At 49.1% G+C, this 20,048-nt stretch overlaps 3 protein-coding genes and 1 non-coding gene across 10 annotated transcripts in view; 2 read left to right on the top strand and 2 right to left on the bottom strand.

The window, feature by feature from the left end:
* The first annotated feature begins 5,891 nt into the window (after positions 1 to 5,891).
* Mif4gd (MIF4G domain containing) lies at positions 5,892 to 11,305 on the top strand. 4 transcript variants are annotated; one of them, XM_076543722.1, is made up of 6 exons: positions 5,892 to 6,026; positions 6,799 to 6,931; positions 9,532 to 9,641; positions 9,794 to 9,949; positions 10,070 to 10,162; positions 10,626 to 11,305. In XM_076543722.1, exons 2-6 carry the CDS (start codon positions 6,850 to 6,852, stop codon positions 10,851 to 10,853), a joined length of 669 nt encoding a protein of 222 aa, XP_076399837.1. In that variant the 5' UTR covers positions 5,892 to 6,026; positions 6,799 to 6,849; the 3' UTR covers positions 10,854 to 11,305. The 4 variants fall into 4 exon arrangements, with proteins under 4 accessions (XP_076399837.1, XP_006993687.1, XP_076399838.1 ...); XM_006993625.4 differs by having other exon boundaries at positions 5,897 to 6,035; XM_076543723.1 differs by lacking the exon at positions 5,892 to 6,026 and adding an exon at positions 6,310 to 6,446.
* Positions 11,306 to 11,576: 271 nt separating this feature from the next.
* Positions 11,577 to 14,500, bottom strand: Mrps7 (mitochondrial ribosomal protein S7). Its single transcript, XM_015987126.3, has 5 exons — positions 14,361 to 14,500; positions 13,698 to 13,889; positions 13,527 to 13,590; positions 12,850 to 13,017; positions 11,577 to 12,078 (listed from the first exon to the last, which is right to left on the bottom strand). Exons 1-5 carry the CDS (start codon positions 14,441 to 14,443, stop codon positions 11,857 to 11,859), a joined length of 729 nt encoding a protein of 242 aa, XP_015842612.1. The 5' UTR covers positions 14,444 to 14,500; the 3' UTR covers positions 11,577 to 11,856.
* Positions 14,501 to 14,591: 91 nt separating this feature from the next.
* Positions 14,592 to 20,048, top strand: part of Gga3 (golgi associated, gamma adaptin ear containing, ARF binding protein 3) — a 33,085-nt gene continuing 27,628 nt past the window's right edge. For all 4 annotated transcript variants that reach the window (XM_076543715.1, XM_015987121.3, XM_006993627.4 and 1 more), the window contains exon 1: positions 14,592 to 14,774. In XM_076543715.1, the coding sequence (XP_076399830.1) occupies positions 14,735 to 14,774 (40 nt within the window). In that variant the 5' untranslated portion in view covers positions 14,592 to 14,734. The remainder of the gene's footprint in view (positions 14,775 to 20,048) is intronic.
* On the bottom strand, positions 17,367 to 17,471 carry LOC121831850 (U6 spliceosomal RNA). Its single transcript, XR_006075453.1, has one exon. It is a non-coding gene; the product is annotated as a U6 spliceosomal RNA (small nuclear RNA).

Here is a 20,048-nt window from a genome sequence, read left to right as displayed (position 1 = left end):
AAGGCAGGTGGGCCCTTGCCTTTCTGGGCATGGGGTTGCAGAAGTCTCATGAGATCCTAGAGACAGGTGAACAAATGCCTATTCCAGAGGAGGAGGATGACAGACAGTGGAAAGACGCCACCTGTCTATGGGTTTTCATTGCTGACATGAAACACCGTGACCAGGAGCTGCTTGGGGAGGAAAGTGTTGTTGGTTATTTTTACTCTTTTGGGGGGCCGGCCACCCAGCTCCCAAATAAGTCACGCATGGAGGCTTATTCTTAATTATAAATGTCCAGCCTTAGCTTGCCTTGTTTCTGGCTAGCTCCTTAACTTAAATTATACCATCTACCTTTTGCCTCTGGGCTTTTTCCTTTATTTACTTCTGTATATCTTGCTTTCACTCTTACTCCGAGGCTGGCTGTGTGGCTGGCACCTAGAGTCCTCTCTCCTTGTTCTCTTGCTCCTTCTTGATCTCTCTTCTAGATTTCTCCTTCTATTTATTCTCTCTGCCTGCCAGTCCCGCCTATCCTTTCTTGCTATTGGCCATTCAGCTCTTTATTGGACCATCAGGTGTTATAGACAGGCAAAGTAACACAGCTTCACAGAGTTAAACAAATACAACATAAAAGAATATAATACAGCTTTTCATCATTAAACAAATGTTCCACAGTATGAACAAATGCAACACATCTTAATAATATTCTATAGTATTTTTCCCTTTTTGTCTAAATAAAAAGGTTTTAAATTTAACATAGTAAAACTATACACAACAAAAAGTTATCAAGTAAGAATTACATTTACAATATTCAGTCCATTTGTATTTAGCTTATTCAGAGAAAACATTATCTGTCCTATCTTAGTGAATACAAAATTTTACACCTAATTTATTTCCTATCATAATTAAAGAAAACTATTAACTAATTACTTAGTTTTTAACTCCATCAGATACCCTGAAGGATGTAATATTATCTAACAACAGAGACATTTGGCTGCCTGGACAGTAACTCAAAGTTCCTCTGCAACGTTGGGGCATCCATCTTCAGCCTACAGGCCCAGAATATCTGGCAAACTTTTCAGTGAAGCAGGAATTTGAAGAACTGTCCTGCCTTCTTGTGGCACAGTTCAACAGTCTTTCCTGTGGGCTCTGCATGTCCAGTCTGCACAGCACATTGTCAGAAGTTTCTTTGCCCAGTGGCTAACCTTGGCACAATGAAAACAAACTCCTATGAAGTGTTTTTTTTTTTTTTTTTTTTCTCCCCAAGACAGGGTTTCTCTGGGTAGCTTTGCACCTTTCCTCGAACTCACTTGGTAGCCCAGGCTGGCCTCAAACTCACAGAGATCCGCCTGCCTCTGCCTCCCGAGTGCTGGGATTTAAAGGCATGCGCCACCACTGCCCGGCATGTGATAAGGTTTCTTTTTTTAAAATTTATAAATAAATAAATTAAATATGTATTCAGTGTTCTTCATGCATGTATACCTGCACGCCAGAAGAGGGCACCAGACCTCATTACAGATGGTTGTGAGCCACCATGTGGTTGCTGGAAATTGAACTCAGAACCTCTAGAAGAGCAGCCAGTGCTCTTAACCACTGAGCCATCTCTCCAGCCCCCTATGAAGTTTCTTAATGCCCATCATCTCTGATGTAAATTGGTGCTCCCAGGGGCAGATATGTCTCATTGTCATGAAAAGCCCTAAGTTAACAAAACATTTTAAATGCCACATTCTATAGGTCTTTGAAGTATTTGAAGACCAATGTCTAAAATATATCTCTATATAATCTTGAAAGCATACTTTGGGGCTGGAGAGGTGGCTCAGCGGTCAAGAGCACTGGCTGTTCTTCCAGAGGTCCTGAGTTCAATTCCCAGCAACCACATGGTGACTCACAACCATCTGTAACAAGAACTGGCACCTTCTTCTGGCCTGCAGGCATGCATGCAGACAGAGTACTTATACATAATAAATAAATAAAATCTTTTTTTTTAAAAAAAGCATACTTAACACATCTACAAATATGGTTAAAAATTACTACTAACCTGTTTCTTGGTTGTCCTATATAATTCGTAATAACAGCTTTCAAAAACTAGAACTTTACCTATATTTTAAATGAACTACATAGGTGCAGTACTTTAAACAAGAGTAGAAGCATATATACAATATGTTGTAAGAAAAATAACCTTAAATTTGTATCAATATACAAGAATCCTTTAAACAAGAGTAGAAACATATATACAGTACTTTATAACAAAAATGACCTTAAATTTGTATCAATATACAAAAGTCCATACAAATACAAAATATTTGTTGTTTTTTAGTTTAAAGTAGATTTAATATTCTATCCTATTATCATTCCTATATTCCCCTAAATATAACAAACATCCATGACTCACCAGTTAACCAAAAGCCAACCACACCCCTCTTGGGAATGTGGGCAATGTGTTCTCCAAACTGCTTCTTGCTGTCTGTGGGTGAAGGCCTCTTTAGGGTCCCCGAGAACATTTTGAGATAATAGCCAAATCCTGGGAAGACCAGCAGTAACCGTTGTTGATAGATACCATCTGTCAAGATTCAGTAGGTCTCCCTTGATCAAACCTGATCCACATTATTCCTGAAGGAGTCCACAACTTCTGTGGGAACAAAACTTGAAAGCATTTTTGACTTCCATTTGACAATTTTTTTTTTACTTCTTTTTAAAGTTAAGGCATTAAAGTATCCTGATGGTTCAATTTGGCAGTCCAGTTCACAATCCCATGCCTCTTAACTATTTTTGCTTATCAGCATTCAAAAAATTCAAAAACAACATAACACTATATAGGATCCAGACTCCCTGTGTATTTCCTATCTTATGTGGCTTATTTCTTTTATATTACTTTTACTGTCTTTTTAAAGACTGTACTCTTTCTTTTCTTTTTTTTTTTTTTTTTTTTTTGGTTTTTCGAGACAGGGTTTCTCTGTGTAGCTTTGTGCCTTTCCTGGAACTCACTTGGTAGCCCAGGCTGGCCTCAAACTCACAGAGATCCGCCTGGCTCTGACTCCCAAGTGCTGGGATTTAAAGGCGTGCGCCACCACTGCCCGGCCAGACTGTACTCTTTCTAAACTATTTGTTTCTTTAACTGTCCATACCTTTTTCTTTCTTAAGCCTATGCACATTGTAAAACACACTGTTTAGAGGTCTTTTCTGTCTAGACCTCTTTTACTGCATAACTTTTAGCCTTTTTTGACTGCACAAGCAAACTTTAGACTGCTAAGCTATACCTAGATCCTCCACGCGGCCCTCTTGGCTGGCTCTGCCTGCTTCTCGGGTCCTGAAAGACAGGCCTAAAGCTTACAGCCCTGTCAGAGGTATTTGATCAAACACTGCATTCCACCTTCCTAACTGTAGGAAGCTGGTATCTGCATTGCCACAACCTGTTTTACTCAGCTTGCCTTTGTTTGTTGTTTGTTTTTAAGCACTGCTGACTGAACAGCAGTGCCTCTTAAAGGAGTAGTGTCGTTTTTCTTTTTTGTTCCTTTCCTCTTTTTTTTTCTCAGCTTTCTCAGTACCTACATGCAAATTTGGCCCACATTGGTATGCCAATATGTTGTTGGTTATTTTTTATTTTTATTCTTTGGGGGGCCCATCATCCAGCCCCCAAATAAATCACACATGGAGGCTTATTCTTTTTTTTTTTTTTTTTTTTTTTTTTTTTTTTTTTTTTTTTTTTTAAAGATTTATTTATTTATTATGTATACAGTGTTCTGTTTGCATGTATCCCTGCAGGCCAGAAGAGGGAGCCAGATCTCATTACAGATGGTTGTGAGCCACCATATGGGTGCTGGGAATTGAACTCAGGACCTCTGGAAGAACAGCCAGTGTTCTTAACCTCTGAGCCATCTCTCCAGCCCCCGGAGGCTTATTCTTAATTATAAATACCTGGCCTTAGCTCGGCTTGTTGCTAGCCAGCTTTTTAAAAATTATCCCATTTACCGTTTGCCTCTGGGCTTTTTCCTTTTCTTCTGTATATCTTACTTTCACTCTTTCTCCGTGGCTGGGTGGTTAGGTGGCTGGCCCCTAGCATTCTCCTCTCCTCGTTCTTTTAGTCCTTTTTTTCCTCCCAGATTTCTCCTCTTATTTATTCTCTGCCTGCCAGCCCCACCTATCCTTTCTCCTGCCTTGCAATTGGCCATTCAGCTCTTTATTGGACCATCAAGTATTTTAGACAGGCACAGTAATACAGCTTCACAGAGTTAAACAAATGTAACATAAAAGAATGCAACACATTGCTGGGCTCTGGTGGTGCACACCTTTAATCCCGCGCTCGGGAGACAGAGGTAGGCAGATATCTGTGAGTTTGAGGCCAGCCTGGTCTACAGAGTTAGTTCCAGGACAGCCAGCGCTATTACACAGAGAAACCCTGTCTCGAAAAACAAAACAAAAAATACAACACATTTATGCATCATTAAACAAATGTTCCACAGCATAAACAAATGTAACACATCTTAAAGTAATATTCTACAACAGGAAAGGGTTTATTTGGTTTACACTTCCATCTAGCTGTTCATCATTGAAGGAAGTCAAGATAAAAACTCAAGCAGGGTAGGAACCTGGAGGCAGGAGCTGAAGCAGAGGCCATGGGGGGGTGCTGCTTACTGGCCTGATCCTCATGGCTTGCTCAGCCTGCCTTCTTATAGAACCCAGGACCACCAGCCTGGGTTCACACACAATGGGCTAGGGTCTCCCCCATCAATCATTAAGAAAATGCTCTCCAGGCTGGCCCACAGCCTGATTGTATGGAGGCATTTTCTTAACTGAGGTTCCCACTTCTCACATGACTTTAGTTTGGGTCAAGTTGATATAAAATTATTTAGCACACGGGCCTGGACAGATGGCTCAACAGTTAAGGGCACTGGCTGCTCTTTCAGACTACCCAGGTTCAAATCCCAGTACCCACATGGCAGCTCACAACTGTCTGTGATCCAGCTCAAAGCGATTTGACACCTTCATATAGATGTAAATGTAGACAAAACATCAGTGCATCCGGAATATGAATAAATCATTTAGAAAATGTCCAGCACTCCCCCAAAGTCCAACTTGGTGAATGAGGTTGACAGCTCACGAAACTTGGAAACATGGAGCACACCGAACAGCCTTCAGGCAGCCCAACAGATTGAAGAATCGGGCAGCTGGTCGAGTCTCTTCAAGTCAACTTGACCGATCTTGAGAGCATTCTGGGCAGCCCAGCTCATCCCTGCTTCTTTCTCACAGCTGAGCTGACCCAAGCCTTTTCCGGGCAGCTTGGCATGGGTGCATCGCAGCAGTCCTCGCTGCTTACATAGCCTCAGTAGGGAGGGGCTTCCAGGAGCCTTGGGTTGTTCTCGTCCCTAGAACATCCGGTATCCCCTCTCCCCCAGCCCCACCCCGGGCTTTTCGAGCCAGGGTTTGTTTCTCCTCTCAGACGTCCCATCTTAACGTGGAGGCTTTAGAATCGGCTGTCTGAATGTTTTAGTTTGCTTTTTTTATGAAGTAAATTCCATGAGAATATTGCCCTGCCCTCCGGAGTATCTTTGCTGCCACAGAGGAGAGTTCTCTTGTACCTATTACCATGAGTGTTGTGACAACTCGTAAAACAGGCGCGAGCTTTGGCTCCTGGTCTCCTGAGGGTAGGGAAGCCGCATTGTTGCCCCCCTATACCCCCCAGAAAAGACCCAGGGCCCTCTCTCTCGGACTGCCCCTTTGATTTAAAACTTACTTTGCCCGAGTGGCAGAAGAGGGAGTTGCAAGGATGTGCCCCAGCCCTTCCACACCCTCCGCTGTAACCAAGCGAACCCCAGATGACGGTGCCCAGCCGTCTGCGATCGACCCGCCCCTCCTCCCGGGCAGACCACGCCTTCCGGAGGCTCCTCCCACGCCGCACGGCCGGAGTCTCCGACCCAGTTCACCTGAACCCCACAAGGGACATGGTGACCCTGGTGGGGGGTACGACCTGGCAAGACCAAGGGCTTCATGCTGAACCGAGAGCAAGTCCGGCCGAGCACTCGAGGGCCTCTGCGGTCAGAAACAAGGCGGAGGTGCGCCCGGTGAGCAGGGGACAGGGGCTGGTGAGCGCTCGGCGCGGCGGTGGCGGTGTCGCAGATGTCGGGTGCGAATTTGTCTCCGCGCCAAGCCGGGGAGCCGCCCGGGGCGGAGGCGAAGGCGAGCCGTGGCCGGCAGGCGGCGCCGGCGAGCAGCTCAGACGCCTCCATGGCAGATGATGAGCTCAGCTTCCGCGCGGTACCACGGCGGGCGCGCGCTGCGCAGCCCCGGAGGAGCGAGCGCCCTCCCACGCAGGCTAGTCGGAGCCCAACGGCTGCAGGGGTGGGTTTTGTAGGCTGGAAAGGACTGGCACACGTTGGGGAGAAGGGCTTGAAACTCTGCTGGTGTCGGGATCTGCGGCTTGGACAACACCGGCAAAGGAACTGAGCCAGAATTCTCCATGCTGGATAATTTGGGCGAGTCTTGACATTTACCTCTCCACAACCCAGTTCAGTATATGCTCCCCTAAATTTACCCTGATACTGACTGATAACCCAGATCCTGCCGCGACCGTAGGTGAATTCCCGCTTCATCCCTCGTATGTAGCAGCAGAAGCATGGGTTTCCTTAAGCTGAGCTGCAGGTGCCTACCTGATGCTCAAGTCTCCATCAGAAGCCAAGTTTGGTGGGCTGTAACCAACCACTGCAGGCGACAGAAAGTCCTGTTCCACCTGTCCCAAGCCCTGGCCTGCCCCACCCATTACCTACAGGACTAGAATCCGGAGCTCTGCGATTCTCACTTGAAGCTTCTTCCATCTCTGCTTCTCAGGTGCTGGCATTAGTTTGAGGCCAGTGAAAAGCTGCTGGGGCTTAGACCGTCATGGGAGAGGCCAGTAGAGATGAGTATAAAATCCAGTCTTTTGATGCAGAAACACAGCAGCTGCTGAAGACCGCACTCAAAGGTGAGCCGACCAGCCCTTCCGCTTGGGCAAGAGCTGCAGAGGGGCTGAGTCCCAGAGCCAGGCAATGCCCAGCCTTCCCGTGGCTCCCTGAGAATAAGTCACAACCTAACTCTTCGACTGGGAGACAAGCTACATCTAGGCCATTATTTTTGAGATGAATCACAGAGTCCTGTCTAAGATCATAAAGCCTTTAAGTACCCTTTAAAGAGAACACAGTCTTCCCGTGAAAGGCTTTGCATTCATTCGGTGCAGTCAGCTCCCTTGGACGTTCAGAGCTGCCTGCCTGGGGACAGAGGTGGGAGAATCTGCTTGCTGGAAGAGATATGTAATTGCCTGGCCCCATGCCCTTCCATTGTAACACTCGGGACAGAAGTTTGACTTAACAATTAGCAATGGCCGTCATGTGCCAAGCTAAACCCGTTGGGGAAGCATCTGCATAGAGCTCGTGTCTGGGGCCTCTAGTGTTTTGAGAACACTTGGAGCCACGTGATGGTACACAACTGTAATCCAAGCAGATTACAGAGGCAGGATTAGCACATATTTAAGGCCAGCCTGCTCTATAGAGAGAGTGCGCAGGGTGGGGGTGGGGGCGCCCAGCAGTTGAGAGCACTGGTTGTGAGGCAGGCATGGGGGCGCCCGCCTTTAATCCCAGCACTGGGGGAGGCAAAGGCAGGAGGGTCTCTGTGAGTTCCAGGCTGGTGTGGTCACTTACATAGTGAATTTCAAGATAGCCAGGGCTACATAGTGACCCAGTCACACACCAAAAACAAAACCCAAAACCTAAAGAGCCCTTGCAGAGGATCCAGAGTGGCTCACAATTATTAGTAACTGAGTTCCCGGGATCCGATGCCTTCTACCCTCCTCCGGTACCAGGCCAACACGTGGTGTGCATACATGCATGCAGACAAAATATACATACATATAAAATGAGTGAACCTAAAAAAATTGCATGATGAGCTGGGCGGTGGTGGTGTACGCCTTTAATCCCAGCACTCGGGAGGCAGAGCCAGGCAGATCTCTGTGAGTTCAAGGCCAGCCTGAGTACAGAGCGAGAACCAGGACAGGCACCAAAGCTAAACAGAGAAACCCTGTCTCGAAAAAAAAAAAAAAAAATTGCATGATGAGCTATAGGCCAGCCAGGGCTATTTTTTTTTTAAAATAATTTATCTATTTCCATTTTATGTGCATTAGTGTTTTGCTTGCATGTATGTCTGTGTGAGGGTCCTGGGGATTGAACCCAGGTCCTCTGGAAGAGCAGCCAGTGCTCTTAACCTCTGAGCCATCTCTCCAGCCACTAGCCAGTGCTATTAAATAGCAAAATTAGACTATCTCAAAAGACCAAAAAAAAAAAAAAAAAAGTTGTAGAAATCTTGGCATTCAGTATACATTCTTCAACCTACTGCCAAGAAAATAAAACATGTATCCCAAGAAACTACATTTGTACTTTGGTCTCTTAATCATTTATTTTTATTTAATTATATTATTTGGTAGCGCCCTGGCTAGCCTACAGCTCACTATGTAGGCCAAAGTGGCCTCACACTCAGGTCAGCAAGCCTCCTGAGTGCTAGGATTAAAGGTGAGTGCCACACCTGGCAGTATACAATTAAATTTCTTTTACATTTAGTTTACTTATGTGTATACCTACTTGTACCAACATATGCAGTGCCTGTGAAGGCAAAAGGGTGTCAGGTCCTCTGGGACTGGAGTTACAGGCAGCTGTGAACAGCCCAGTGTGGGAGCTGGGAATCGAACCTGGGTCCTCTGCAAAAGCAAGTTCTCTTAACTACTGAGACATGGCTTCAACTCCCCTGTTTCCTGATTGGGTAACGAGGGTCCTGAGGGTGCGAGCTGCCCTGCGCATGGTTACAAGCACTTTCTTGGAGACTGCTTTCATTGGTGTGGTTGCTCTGTGTCCAGCCTTTGGCTTTACACACAGTGGACAGGCAGAGTGCGGATCCCTAAATTACACCCTTTGCACCTGCAACTTTGATTTTTTTTTTTTCTAGATGGGGTCTCACTATGTAGCTCTGGCTGACCTGGAACTTGCTATGTAGACCAGGCTGGCCTGTCTCTGCCTCTCAAGCCCTAGAATTATAGGTGTTCACCACTCAATGCAGCTTTCTTTTTTTTGAGAGAGGGTCTCATGTAATTCAGGCTTTCCTGGAACTCTGCATGTAGCCAAGGGTAACCCTTACCTCTAGATCCTTCTTGTTTCTACCTCCTAAGTGCCGTCTGGCTGGTTTTCCCTTCATTTTTTTTTTTTTTTTTTTTGAGCTGAGGATCGAACCCAGGGCCTTGTGCTTGCTAGGCAATCGCTCTACCACTGAGCTACATCCCCAACCCCTCCCTTCATCTTTTAAGCAAACATCTCAGGTCTTTGGGTATTGTGGTTCAAGACTTTAATCCAGTACTCAGGAAGCAGAGGCAGGCAAATCTCTGTGGGTCTGAGGCCTGGTCTACATAGAGTGTTCCAGGCCAGCCAAAGCTACATGGTGAGACCCTCTCTCAAAGAAATATGAAAGCCACCTTCAATCCTTGGCAGATGGAGGCAAATGTGATTAAGCAGGCAGCTCTAGACTCCCCTCCTGTCTCTACCCCAGATCCAGGTGCTGTGGACTTGGAGAAAGTGGCCAATGTGATTGTGGATCATTCTCTGCAGGACTGTGTGTTCAGCAAGGAAGCAGGACGGATGTGCTACGCCATCATCCAGGTTGGGGGTGCTGGCAGAGAGGGAGCTGCCTTGAGGATGGCACCTCAGGATCAGGCACAGGCTGGCCAGCAGAAGACACAGGAGCTTATAGACAGAGGCTAGGGCGGGTGGAGTGGCCAGTGCCCTGCTTACCACCTTCTCCTGGCTCACAGGCAGAGAGTAAGCAAGCAGGCCAGAGTGTCTTCCGCCGTGGGCTCCTTGACAGGCTCCAGCGGGAGTATCGGGCCCGGGAGCAGCTTCGAGCCCGCTCCCTGCAGAGCTGGGTCTGCTACGTCACCTTCATCTGCAACATCTTTGACTACTTGAGGGTGAGGCATGGGCAGTCACCCTGTGCTGCCGTGATGGCTGGCCTGCGTCCCAAGGCCAAGGCTGGATGGCTCCCCCTGGTCACTAATGCTGCCTCCCTGCACCTCTTGCTCTCCCCACAGGTGAACAACATGCCCATGATGGCCCTGGTCAACCCTGTCTATGACTGTCTCTTCCAGCTGGCCCAGCCTGAGAGTCTAAGTAGGGAAGAGGAGGTGAGTGGCCATTCAGCCACAGGCTGTGGAGGGCATGTTGGCGTGGAGTCCCGGTCCCGTCCGTGGAGGCGCCTCAGGTGCCTAGTAGGGGCATTTAAGGCCTGTGGCAAGTACAAGACAAACTAGTGTCTGGAATTTATCCGGAACACACAGTAGCAAGGCCCCCAGTAGCAGACAACCTATGGTAGGAGTGGCAAGAGCTGTGGCCAGCTGTGGGCAGCTGTGGGCAGCTGGCCCAGAAACCAGCTCTTGAGTCAGGCAGTGAGTAGGGTTAAGCAGCAGTTTGGAGACAGGCCCAGGTTCAGCCTGGTCAGGTGTTCTGGGAGAGTCTCTGTGGTAGGATGTGGGCAATACCCTCTCCGTTGTCAGAATGGAGCAAGGAGCCACCATGCGGGGAAAGCATGGTACTCAGCAGGTGCCGGTCCTCCCTGGGGCTGACCAGGCCTTCCCACTGCCCCTGCAGGTCGACTGTCTGGTGCTCCAGCTGCACCGGGTTGGGGAGCAGCTGGAGAAGATGAATGGGCAGCGCATGGATGAGCTCTTTGTCCTAATCCGGGATGGCTTCCTGCTCCCAATAGGCCTCAGCTCCCTGGCCCGGCTGCTGCTGCTGGAGATCATTGAGTTCCGGGCAGCTGGCTGGAAAACCACTCCTGCTGCCCATAAGTATTACTACAGTGAGGTTTCCGACTGAGCTAGGCTCCACATGTCTATGGCTATGCACACCCTCCTGTGACCCTCCTTTCAAGTTGGCCTCGTAGACCTTTCCAGACTCACCTTCCCTCACTCTGGAGTTGTGGAGACTGCCCTGTCACCCTTCCTCCAAGTCCTTTCAGCTTCTTTTTCCCACTTCTCCCTGGGCCAGGCAGGGAAAGGCAACTCCTAACAACCACTGAACTGTGTAACCACTGCTGCAGTACTACCTTGGTGCCTCAGTTTCCCCATCTGTAAAATGGGCAATCACAGCCATTGGTGGGATGCCTTGGGATGTTAAGGGCAGAAAGAGTCCAAATCACAAGAGAAGTAGTGTTTTGTACATTTTGTACAGACTACTGTGGAGGTAAGCCTGTGTACTCCAGTCAGTTTTCATGAGTGACAGTCTCACCAGGTGGGAGGCGTTTCTAATAAATCTTTTCTGAAACCAAACTGCTTCCTTTCGTAACAGCCAAAGGTGTGCCCCAAGCTAACTGGACCTGAGTTTCTGGAGGAAATCTCTAAGGAGACATGTAGGTAGTAGGGAAGGGGAACCAGTTTGATTACTGGGCAACACATGCTCCTGGGACCCCGAGTCTTACTGTGTGAAGGGAGCTTCACCCTCAATTTGTACCCACCCAACTTCTAGGGCTTCATAGGATCTAATATTACATTACAAAAGGCCCTCTCCATCCTTAAATTCCTTCCAGAACTTTCCAGTAACTCAAGTCATTTATTACTTTATTAGTAATAGTATATGTACATTTCCCTGCATGTATGTCTGAGTACTATGTACATTCCTGGAGCCCACAGTGGTCAGAAAAGATGTCAAATTCTCTGGAACCAGAGTTACAGAAGGTTAGTGAGCCACCATGTGGTTGCTGGGATTGAACTCAGGACCTCTGGAAGAGCAGCCAGTGCTCCTAACCACTGAGCCGTCTCTCCAGCCCCTCAAGTGTCCCCTGTGGCAGTGTGTCCCGGAGTCTTCCATCCCTCCGTTCACACTACCACCAGCGGTAGTGGGCCAGGGCGCGGTTGGCCTCCGCCATCTTGTGCATGTTGTGCTTCCTCTTGATGACGGGACCCCGGTTATGAAAAGCCTCCAGCAGCTCTTCTGACAGCTTCTCCGGCAGCAGCGTCCGCCGTGGCTTATTCTCTCGGCACTCTGTGATCATCCACTTCATGGCCAGGAAGCGGCGTCGGCGGTCAGTCAGAGGTACGGGGACCTGGGTGAGGAGACGAGCTCAAGCTGAGCTGGGGCTGACTGAGAGCCACCACCTCCTAGAAGCTACCATGTACTGTCTTAGAGCAGCCCTGGGATGGGCCCCTTGACAGAACCCGTCTCTTCTCGGCTTTCTCAGTGACATCAGTGAAGACGAAACAGTCACTTAGTGAACTCAGTCAGCACGTTCCTTCCTAAGGAAAAGCTCTGCCAAGTCGACACAAGCACCAGATGGACAGTCTGCTCCCTGAGGCAGGCCGGCCACTTCAGACCAAGGGTGCCTGAAATACGACCTTCTGAACAAGAACCACTTTCCTGGCCCCATCGCATGCCAGGTACTATGCCACACTAAAGACACAGACAGTGAAAAAAATCCTAGTCTTAGGAGTTGCTGCTGAAGGAGAAGACAACCTAACGCAATAATATAAAGTAAATATGCTCTGATAGGGATGGCTAGCTCAGTTCAATAATGATGGTCAGGGGTCAAGTTCTATTCTAGATACCGGCACATCAACATTCCTTTCCCAAGTGCAGCGTAGACCACACACACAACACTGGACAATGGGGAGGAAGTGGGCTCCCCGAAGACGTCACCAAGTCACTCTGTTCTCTTGTCTTTCCACCTTCTGCCTGTGGTTTTTCCACTCTGGGCCTCAGATGAGTAGATCCTGACAGTGCCCAGTCTCTAGGGGTTATTATACATGGCCCAACTCTGGACCCTCATTCCCCGATCAGTTTCACATGTGGGCTGCCCTGCTTTTTATTGCCCACTCACCTGGTAGAAATGGCCTCCTTTGAGGATAGACATCAGCCCAATCACAGGTTCACAGTTTTTCAGTGCCTGGTGGAAGATCCTGTAGGGGTTACGTTCGATGGTGGCCTGTTCCTCTGCAGAGGCAGCACGGTACTTCTCAAACTGTTTCCTCTTCACAGCTTCCAGAGTCTGCAAAGGCAGGGACCAGGCTGCTCAGGCCCCTAAGAATTCGGCCAGTTCAGCTGGGAGTGGCGCTGCATGCCAGCAACTGCACTTGGGAGGTGGAGGCCGGAAGACCAAGAGTTCAAAGTTATCCTCCGGTATATAGCACAGTCCAGGCTAGACTACTCCATGAGACCGTCTTTCAAAGACACTAAAGAGAGTTTAAGCACTCACTGCTTTGCCAGACTGACCCCAAGAACAGGTGAGAACCCCCCTCCCCTGGCTGTCCTGGAACTCACAGAGATCTGCCTGCCTTGCCTTGTCTCTTCTGCCTTTTCAGTGCTGGAATCCAAGGCCTCTCCAGTGATGGGATTTAAGGTGGGCGCCACCATTCCCAGCTCTCAGAGATAAATTTTAATGACAGATATAGAAACCCGTTCTCTAGTTTTCAAGCTACGGTGAAGAAACCAGACACAGTACAAAGGCAGCCGAGGGAAAAGAGAGAAAAGCAAAGAGGACTCTAGACACTGCCTTACCTGGGCCATGAGGGACCTGGCCAGTATTTTGTTGCCGCCTTTCATCATCATGTTGGTGAATTTGCTTCAAGGAGAAAAACGTGTTTAGCTTTCCAAGGCTTCGTTACAGATCCCTCTGTAGAAACCTTCCCTGGGGTAATCCCAGCCCAAGGAAGAGCGGTTCCACCTCACCTGATGACGGGGTCTGCAAACACTGAGCTTGTCGAAGTTGCTGCGGCAGCTTTGATGAGCTGGGTTTTCTTGAGCTCTTGGTCATATTTCTCCTCTTCGGTGAGTTCCGCCACAGGTTTGCGGTAATATTCCTTGTCGATCAGGGGATCCCTGAATTCAGGGGCATAGCGGCTGCACCTCACCTGAATGTTCCTGGGAGCGGGAAGAGGAGGAGGAGGCAGAGGAGAACTCCACAAATGAATTTGTGACTGGACAAATGAACAAGCCTGACTTAACAATACGCCCGTCTGCCATGGCGCTGGCGAGGGGCAGGAACGCTGGGGCCGCAGGCTAACCCTCCCCGCAGGCGTTCTGACTCCAGTCCCCGGAGGCGGGAAGCCCTCGCCGAAATCGGCCTTGACTCGGCTCTCCCTCGACCGCCCAGGAGATCCCCGCTCGAAGGTCTCCAGCAGGGCGGCACCTTCGGCTCGGGTAGGGTCAGCCCCACCTGCGGGCAGGGCAAGCCGCTGACCCTGCCACCGGCCCGAGCAACAGCCGGACTCAACCGTCCCGGGCCGCCGAGCGGGGCTCCCTCGCCCCAGGACTCAGCGCGGCTCCTCTCCTTTCCCCAGGCCCTCCCGCAAAGGCCTGCGCGGCCGTGCCAGCGACCCGTGGCCGTCTCACCCTGGAAGGTTCCGCACGGCAAGCCTCACGCCCAAGGCCAGCCCCGACCACCGTCGCGCCGCCTGCAGTGCGGGGGCAGCCATCTTGGCCCGCTACGAGGACCCCCGGCGGGCTGTCCACAGCGCGCCTGAGCGAGTGACGGAATACGGATGAGAAACTGCACAGTTTATTCAAGCGTGGGTTTTACGTCAGAGTTTCCCTCCGAGGAAGAAGCGAGGAAATACGCCCGTCCGCCCGATATTCGACACAGTCCGGCGCGCCTGTCGGCGGCAGCTCTCAATCCTCTCAGGCCCCCATGCGGGCCCCGCCCCGGACCGGCTCGCGCAGAATCTCGCGAGGTTTGAGTCCGCAGGACCGGACTGGGCGGCTGCAATATGGCGGAGGCGGAAGGGGAGAGCCTGGAGTCCTGGCTGAGTGAGTATCCGGGGCCGCTGTGCCTGACCTCCAACCGCGGGCCGCGCCCCTCCCTCACCCCGACATCCTTCCGCGGCGGCGGCGGCGGCGGCGGCTTGTGGCAGTCCGCACCCGGCCTGGCCTCGCCGCGAGCATCCCGCATCCTCACCCCTGGGCGAGCAGGGGCCCCTTCCCCGCGGCGCGTCCTCCGGCTCCGGCGCGCGACACCTGCAGCTCGAGGTCTCGCAGACCCGGGAAAAGCGACAGCCGGGTGCTTAGGGCTGACAGGCACAGGCGCGTTGCGGAGGCTGAGGGACCCTGCACCCCAAAGCCCCAAGGATGTAAAAGCTCCGGATTGGGCTGGTCCCCCTGGGAGTGGGGAGTGGTGCCACCCGTGCAAAGCTGGGGGCTCCAGGATTGTGACCATGGACCCTGCATACGCGTTTTCCACAGGCACGATGCCTGAAGTGAGAGTTCTTTTCCAGAGTGACTGCAGGGATGGAGTACCACATATGCATTAAAGGGACGCGCGCGCGCGTGTACACACACACACACACACACTCACACTCACACTCACACACTCACACCTAACGAGATAACCCGCTCTGGAGCAGTGTGAAGCTGTTGTATCATTGTGCTGCTGTCATTACTAATTTACATTGCTAGGAAGGAATGAGGTTGAACATTAGCAGGCAGTTCATGTGTTTAGTAAGGGTTAACAAGGCTGGTTAATCACAAGGGTTAGTAAGTTAACTAAGGGCTAGCCCCCGGGGAGCCTCTTAAATGGAGACAGAAATTGGGATGCCTACATAGAGCCTTGTGCCAAGGTATTTTACTGAGTACAGTCTCCAGCCTTTGGGGTGTGAAGACTTGCCTCCCAGTTGCCTTGTCGTCCTTAAGAAATACCCTTCAGGAAATTGAAGTTAGGCTTGAAGGGGCGCACATCCCCAAAGGGAAGAAAAGTACGATTACATTCGCAAAGTCTGATGTTGCAGGCAGGCCACTGAACAGTTCTCCCTATATGGAACAGTTCTCCAAGGAGTGCACAGTGCTGGATTGCAGACATTGGTTAAAATCACTTAGCCAGGGAGCCTAGTGTACAGCCAGCCCTGTAGTTCCAGCTGTTCTGGGGGGTGAGGCAGGGCCTGCCTGGTTGACAAGTGAGCAAAACACTAAATAAGGCAAACAGTGACACCCCGTGTCCAAAACTGAAAACACTGAGGTTAGAGTTCATTGTAGAGTATTCAGCTGTCCTAGAACCCTCTGTGTAGACCAGGCTGGCCTCAAACTCACAGAGATCTGCCTGCCTTTGTCTCCCCAGTGCTGGAATTAAAAGTGTATGTCATGTCACCGTGCCTGGCTTCCAATCCCATTCTTTTTTTTTCTTTTTGTTTGCTATATAGCAGCTCTGGTTGTTCAGGAACTTGCTCCATAGACCAGGCTGGCCTCGAACTCACAGACATCACCTGCTTCTGCCTCCTGAGTGCTGGGATTACAGCCCCAATCACATTCTTGAAAGATGAAAATAAATAAAATGTTGACCCAGCTAACAAAACAAGTTCTGTAGCCACAATTCAAACCGGATACTCTGACTGCACTCAGACTTTTCCTAAAACCTTGCAACTGGGAATAACCAGAGGTGGAATTGGTTCAGTGTGCAGATGGTAATGAGAAAAATTGGAATAATTTAAGAGACTTAAGCTGAGCTCAGTAGGATTGATTTACTTGTTTTCTTTCTATGAGACAGGGTTTCAGGAAGCCCGGGCTAGCCTCAAACATGCTATGAAGCTGAGATTTCAGATGTGCACCTTCCACAGTTCTCATGACTGAATGGTGTGACTTGTACCAATCCTGTGAACCAGTCAATACCATCTTAGTGAAGGTCTTGTCACCCATGGTTTGCCTGCCTTACCACAGCAGCCTCTCCTTGGTCCACTCTGCATGCTGCTTCCGGGACAGCAGTTACCATTGGTCACCCACCCCCTGCTTCCAAACCTGCCCCCATCCTTCCAGTCCATCTCTGGTCATTCCCTGCCTTTTCTCAGTGGCCTTCTGGTGCTTTTCCCACCACAGTGTTCTCATTAACCCCAAAGCCCTGCTCCCCTTTGCTCAATTAAATGCTTCAAACCCATCGCAGATTCTTCTCACAAACCATCTCATGATGACTCCAACCCTCTCAGGTCCTGCTTGGCGCATTCAGCCGGTGGTTAGCAAGCCACTGCCATGTGGAGTATTATGAGAAGTTTATTTTCGCCAGGCATAGTGGAACACACCTTTAATCCTAGCACCTGTAAGGCAGAGACAGATCTCTGTGAATTTGAGGCCAGCCTGGTCTACAGAGTGAGTTCCAGGATAGCCAGAGATACACAGTGAGACCTTGTCTTGGGGGCAGGGGGAGGGGTGGTGGTGGTAGAAAAAAAGTTTATTTTATTTATTTTTTTTTAATATGGAACACTTGCTGGGCAGTAATGGCACACGCCTTTAATCCTAGCACTCAGGAAGTAGAGGCAGACAGATGTCTGTGAGTTCAAGGCCAGCCTTGTCTACAGAGTAAGTTCCAGGAGAGCCAGGGCTGTTACACAGAGAAACCCTGTCTCAAAAAACAAAACACAAAAAAATATGGAACACTACAAATTTGCGTGTTATCCTTGTGCAGTGGCCATGCTAATATTCTCTTTAACATTCCAATTTTAATATATGTGCTGCCAAAGTGAGCACAAGAATTGTGAAGTTTAAACAGTTGTTTTGTGATGGAGCTTTCACTTACATGTGCAAGGCACTGGGTTCCATGCCAGCCTTACAAAAACAGAAATAAAACAAAAAGGCCCAGGAAATTGAAGTAGTCTTTGTCTTCAGTTTGATGGCTGTGATGTCACAATGGGTAGAAACTGAAGCGGCAGAGACTCTGAGTGGAAGCCGTAAGTACTAAAATGCAGGTTTCCTTAGGTCATCGAGGAAGGAGAGTGGAGAATGACCAAAGACAGAAAATGAGAAGACAGCATCATGCTAGGCCTTAAAAAATGGGAGACGGCCAGAAGAGAATTTGACATTGCTGCTGCCGTTGTTGCTGTTATAGCAGTGGCGGGCACCACTGCTACTGTTTCTGGGATTACCATTTCATAATTGCTTACTACAGCTAGCACAATGGAGACCCTGGCAGCAAAAGTAGCTGTAACAATCTTTCATTCTATTGGGCATGATAAATTTAAATCAATAGTTATATACATTTCGATTGGCTTTGAAAATTATAAATTTTGGGGCTGCAGAGATGGCTCAGAGGTTAAGAGCATCGACTGTTCTTCCAGAGGTCCTGAGTTCAGTTCCCAACACCCATATGGTGGCCAAAGCCATCTGTACTGAGATCTGGTACTCTCTTCTGTGTACATAATAAATAAATAAATCTTTAAAAAGAAAGAAAGAAAGAAATTATAGATTTATAAACTCAAGTTCCATTTGTTTTTGGGATACCATCTTACAAGGGCTCCAATTTGCAGCAAGGCTCGTTAAGGAAGGGAATGGCTCATTTGCCTTTAGCCTACTGGCTATGGGTGGGATAGGACTTCTGTTGGTCTTTTCTGTGTCGAACACACAGATTGTGAGCCCAGTGCCACTTTGAGATCTTTGGCAGCAGTTAACTCTGCAGCTCACACACAATTGAGCCTGTATGATAATGAGTATTCAGAGATGAGTAATGCCTGGGGGGTGCTCACCAACCTAAGACAGCACCTGTGTGGCCTGGGCAGGCGGCTCTATGATGGGTAAGGTGACCTGCTGACGTCCCATGCAACCTAAATCAGAAGCTCATTTTTTAGTAAAAGGGGGACCTGTAGGGCCCTGGCCCCGTTTTGGGTAACTGTTGCCTTACTTGCTGACCTTGACCTTGATATTCTCCCTATGCTAATTCCCTGCTGGGTTCCACCCTCCTGAATGCTTAAGGGAAGTTCCTTGTCTGTGTGTCCTGCATAATGCCCGTTAACAGCTTAGATGCAAAATTGTAAAACATCGTAGCGAACTTCCCCCGGAGTTCTCTCATTGTGCTATAAGCCTGTATTTAAGACCTCTTCCCTCCTTCAAAAAACAGCATTCGGCATAAAAAAAAAAAAAAATAAGTTAAATAAATAAATAAAGAAAAAGAAAGAAAAAGAAAAAATGGGTGACGGCTGGGCAGTGGTTACGCACACCTTTAATCCCAGCACTTGGGAGGCAGAGGTAGGTGGATCTCAGTGAGTTCGAGGCCAGTCTGGTCTACAGAGTGAGTTCCAGGACAGCCAGGACTGTTACACAAAGAAACCGTGTCTTGAAAAAACAAAATGAAAGAAAGACCATGGGAGACAGCCCCGAGAATGCTGGGTGGTGATGTATAAAGCCCAGAGTAGCAGGGGTTGGAGTAGAGAAGAAGTTAGGCTGGGAAGTTAGGGTCAAATCCTGAGACACTGGAAATTTCTGCCTGAGGGGTTTTGAGTGTTGACAGTTAGCAAGCTCCCCTTCCTCTTAGACCTGATTAAACTGTCCTGTGAGGAGGATTGACGGCAGGCTTCACCTAGAATGTTGACAGCAAGCTAGGTGTGGTGGCTCTCCTCTGTTCTCCAGCACCTGGAGGCTGAGGCAGGAGGCTCTCCCCAAGTTTGAGGCCAGTACCTTTAAGGGTTACCGAGTGAGACCTTGTTTCCAAAACAACCCCAAAAACCAGCATTGGCAAGATGGTTCAGTGAATAAAGAGGCTTGCTGTGCAAGCCTGCCACGCTTGGGTGCAGCCATTGGGACCATGTAAATGTGGAGGAGAATCAGTTCTGTAAAGTTGTCCTCTGGCCTCCCCGTGTGTGCTGTGGGACCCATGCGCACCGGCTCAGATGTTGTGTACGACACAGAATGTGAGAGGAGGACAGGTTCTGGAAGGAGCAAGAAGTTGGGGTAGGGAGGAGAAAGATTGTACAAAGACGTGGATTAGGAAAGCGACTCCAAGAGCCAGGAAATGGCTCCACAGGTAAGAGCACTGGCCACCAGGCCTTAAACCTGAGTTGGATCCCAGGGAACCACATAGTGGAAAGAGAGAAGCAACTCCCACCAGTTGTCATTTAACCTTCACACTTGTACACACCACACATCTCCCCCCTACCCCCGTCCCACATACACAATAAATAAATATGTAATAAAAATTTTAGAAGGGGGGGGGAGCAAGATTGCCAGGATATGGGGAAGGAAAGAGAAGGGATCAGCAGTAGGGTTTCAGACCTGGGCGCTTTTGAATAGTGGCACTGTAAATAGAAATAGGGGAAGTCAGTGAGGAGAAGTGAC

This window comes from Peromyscus maniculatus, chromosome 8 (genome assembly GCF_049852395.1).
Source record: "Peromyscus maniculatus bairdii isolate BWxNUB_F1_BW_parent chromosome 8, HU_Pman_BW_mat_3.1, whole genome shotgun sequence".
In the NCBI taxonomy this organism is placed as follows: Eukaryota; Metazoa; Chordata; class Mammalia; order Rodentia; family Cricetidae; genus Peromyscus; species Peromyscus maniculatus.
Note: the sequence above shows the minus strand (reverse complement) of the source record. Positions and strands in the feature narration are given on the sequence as shown.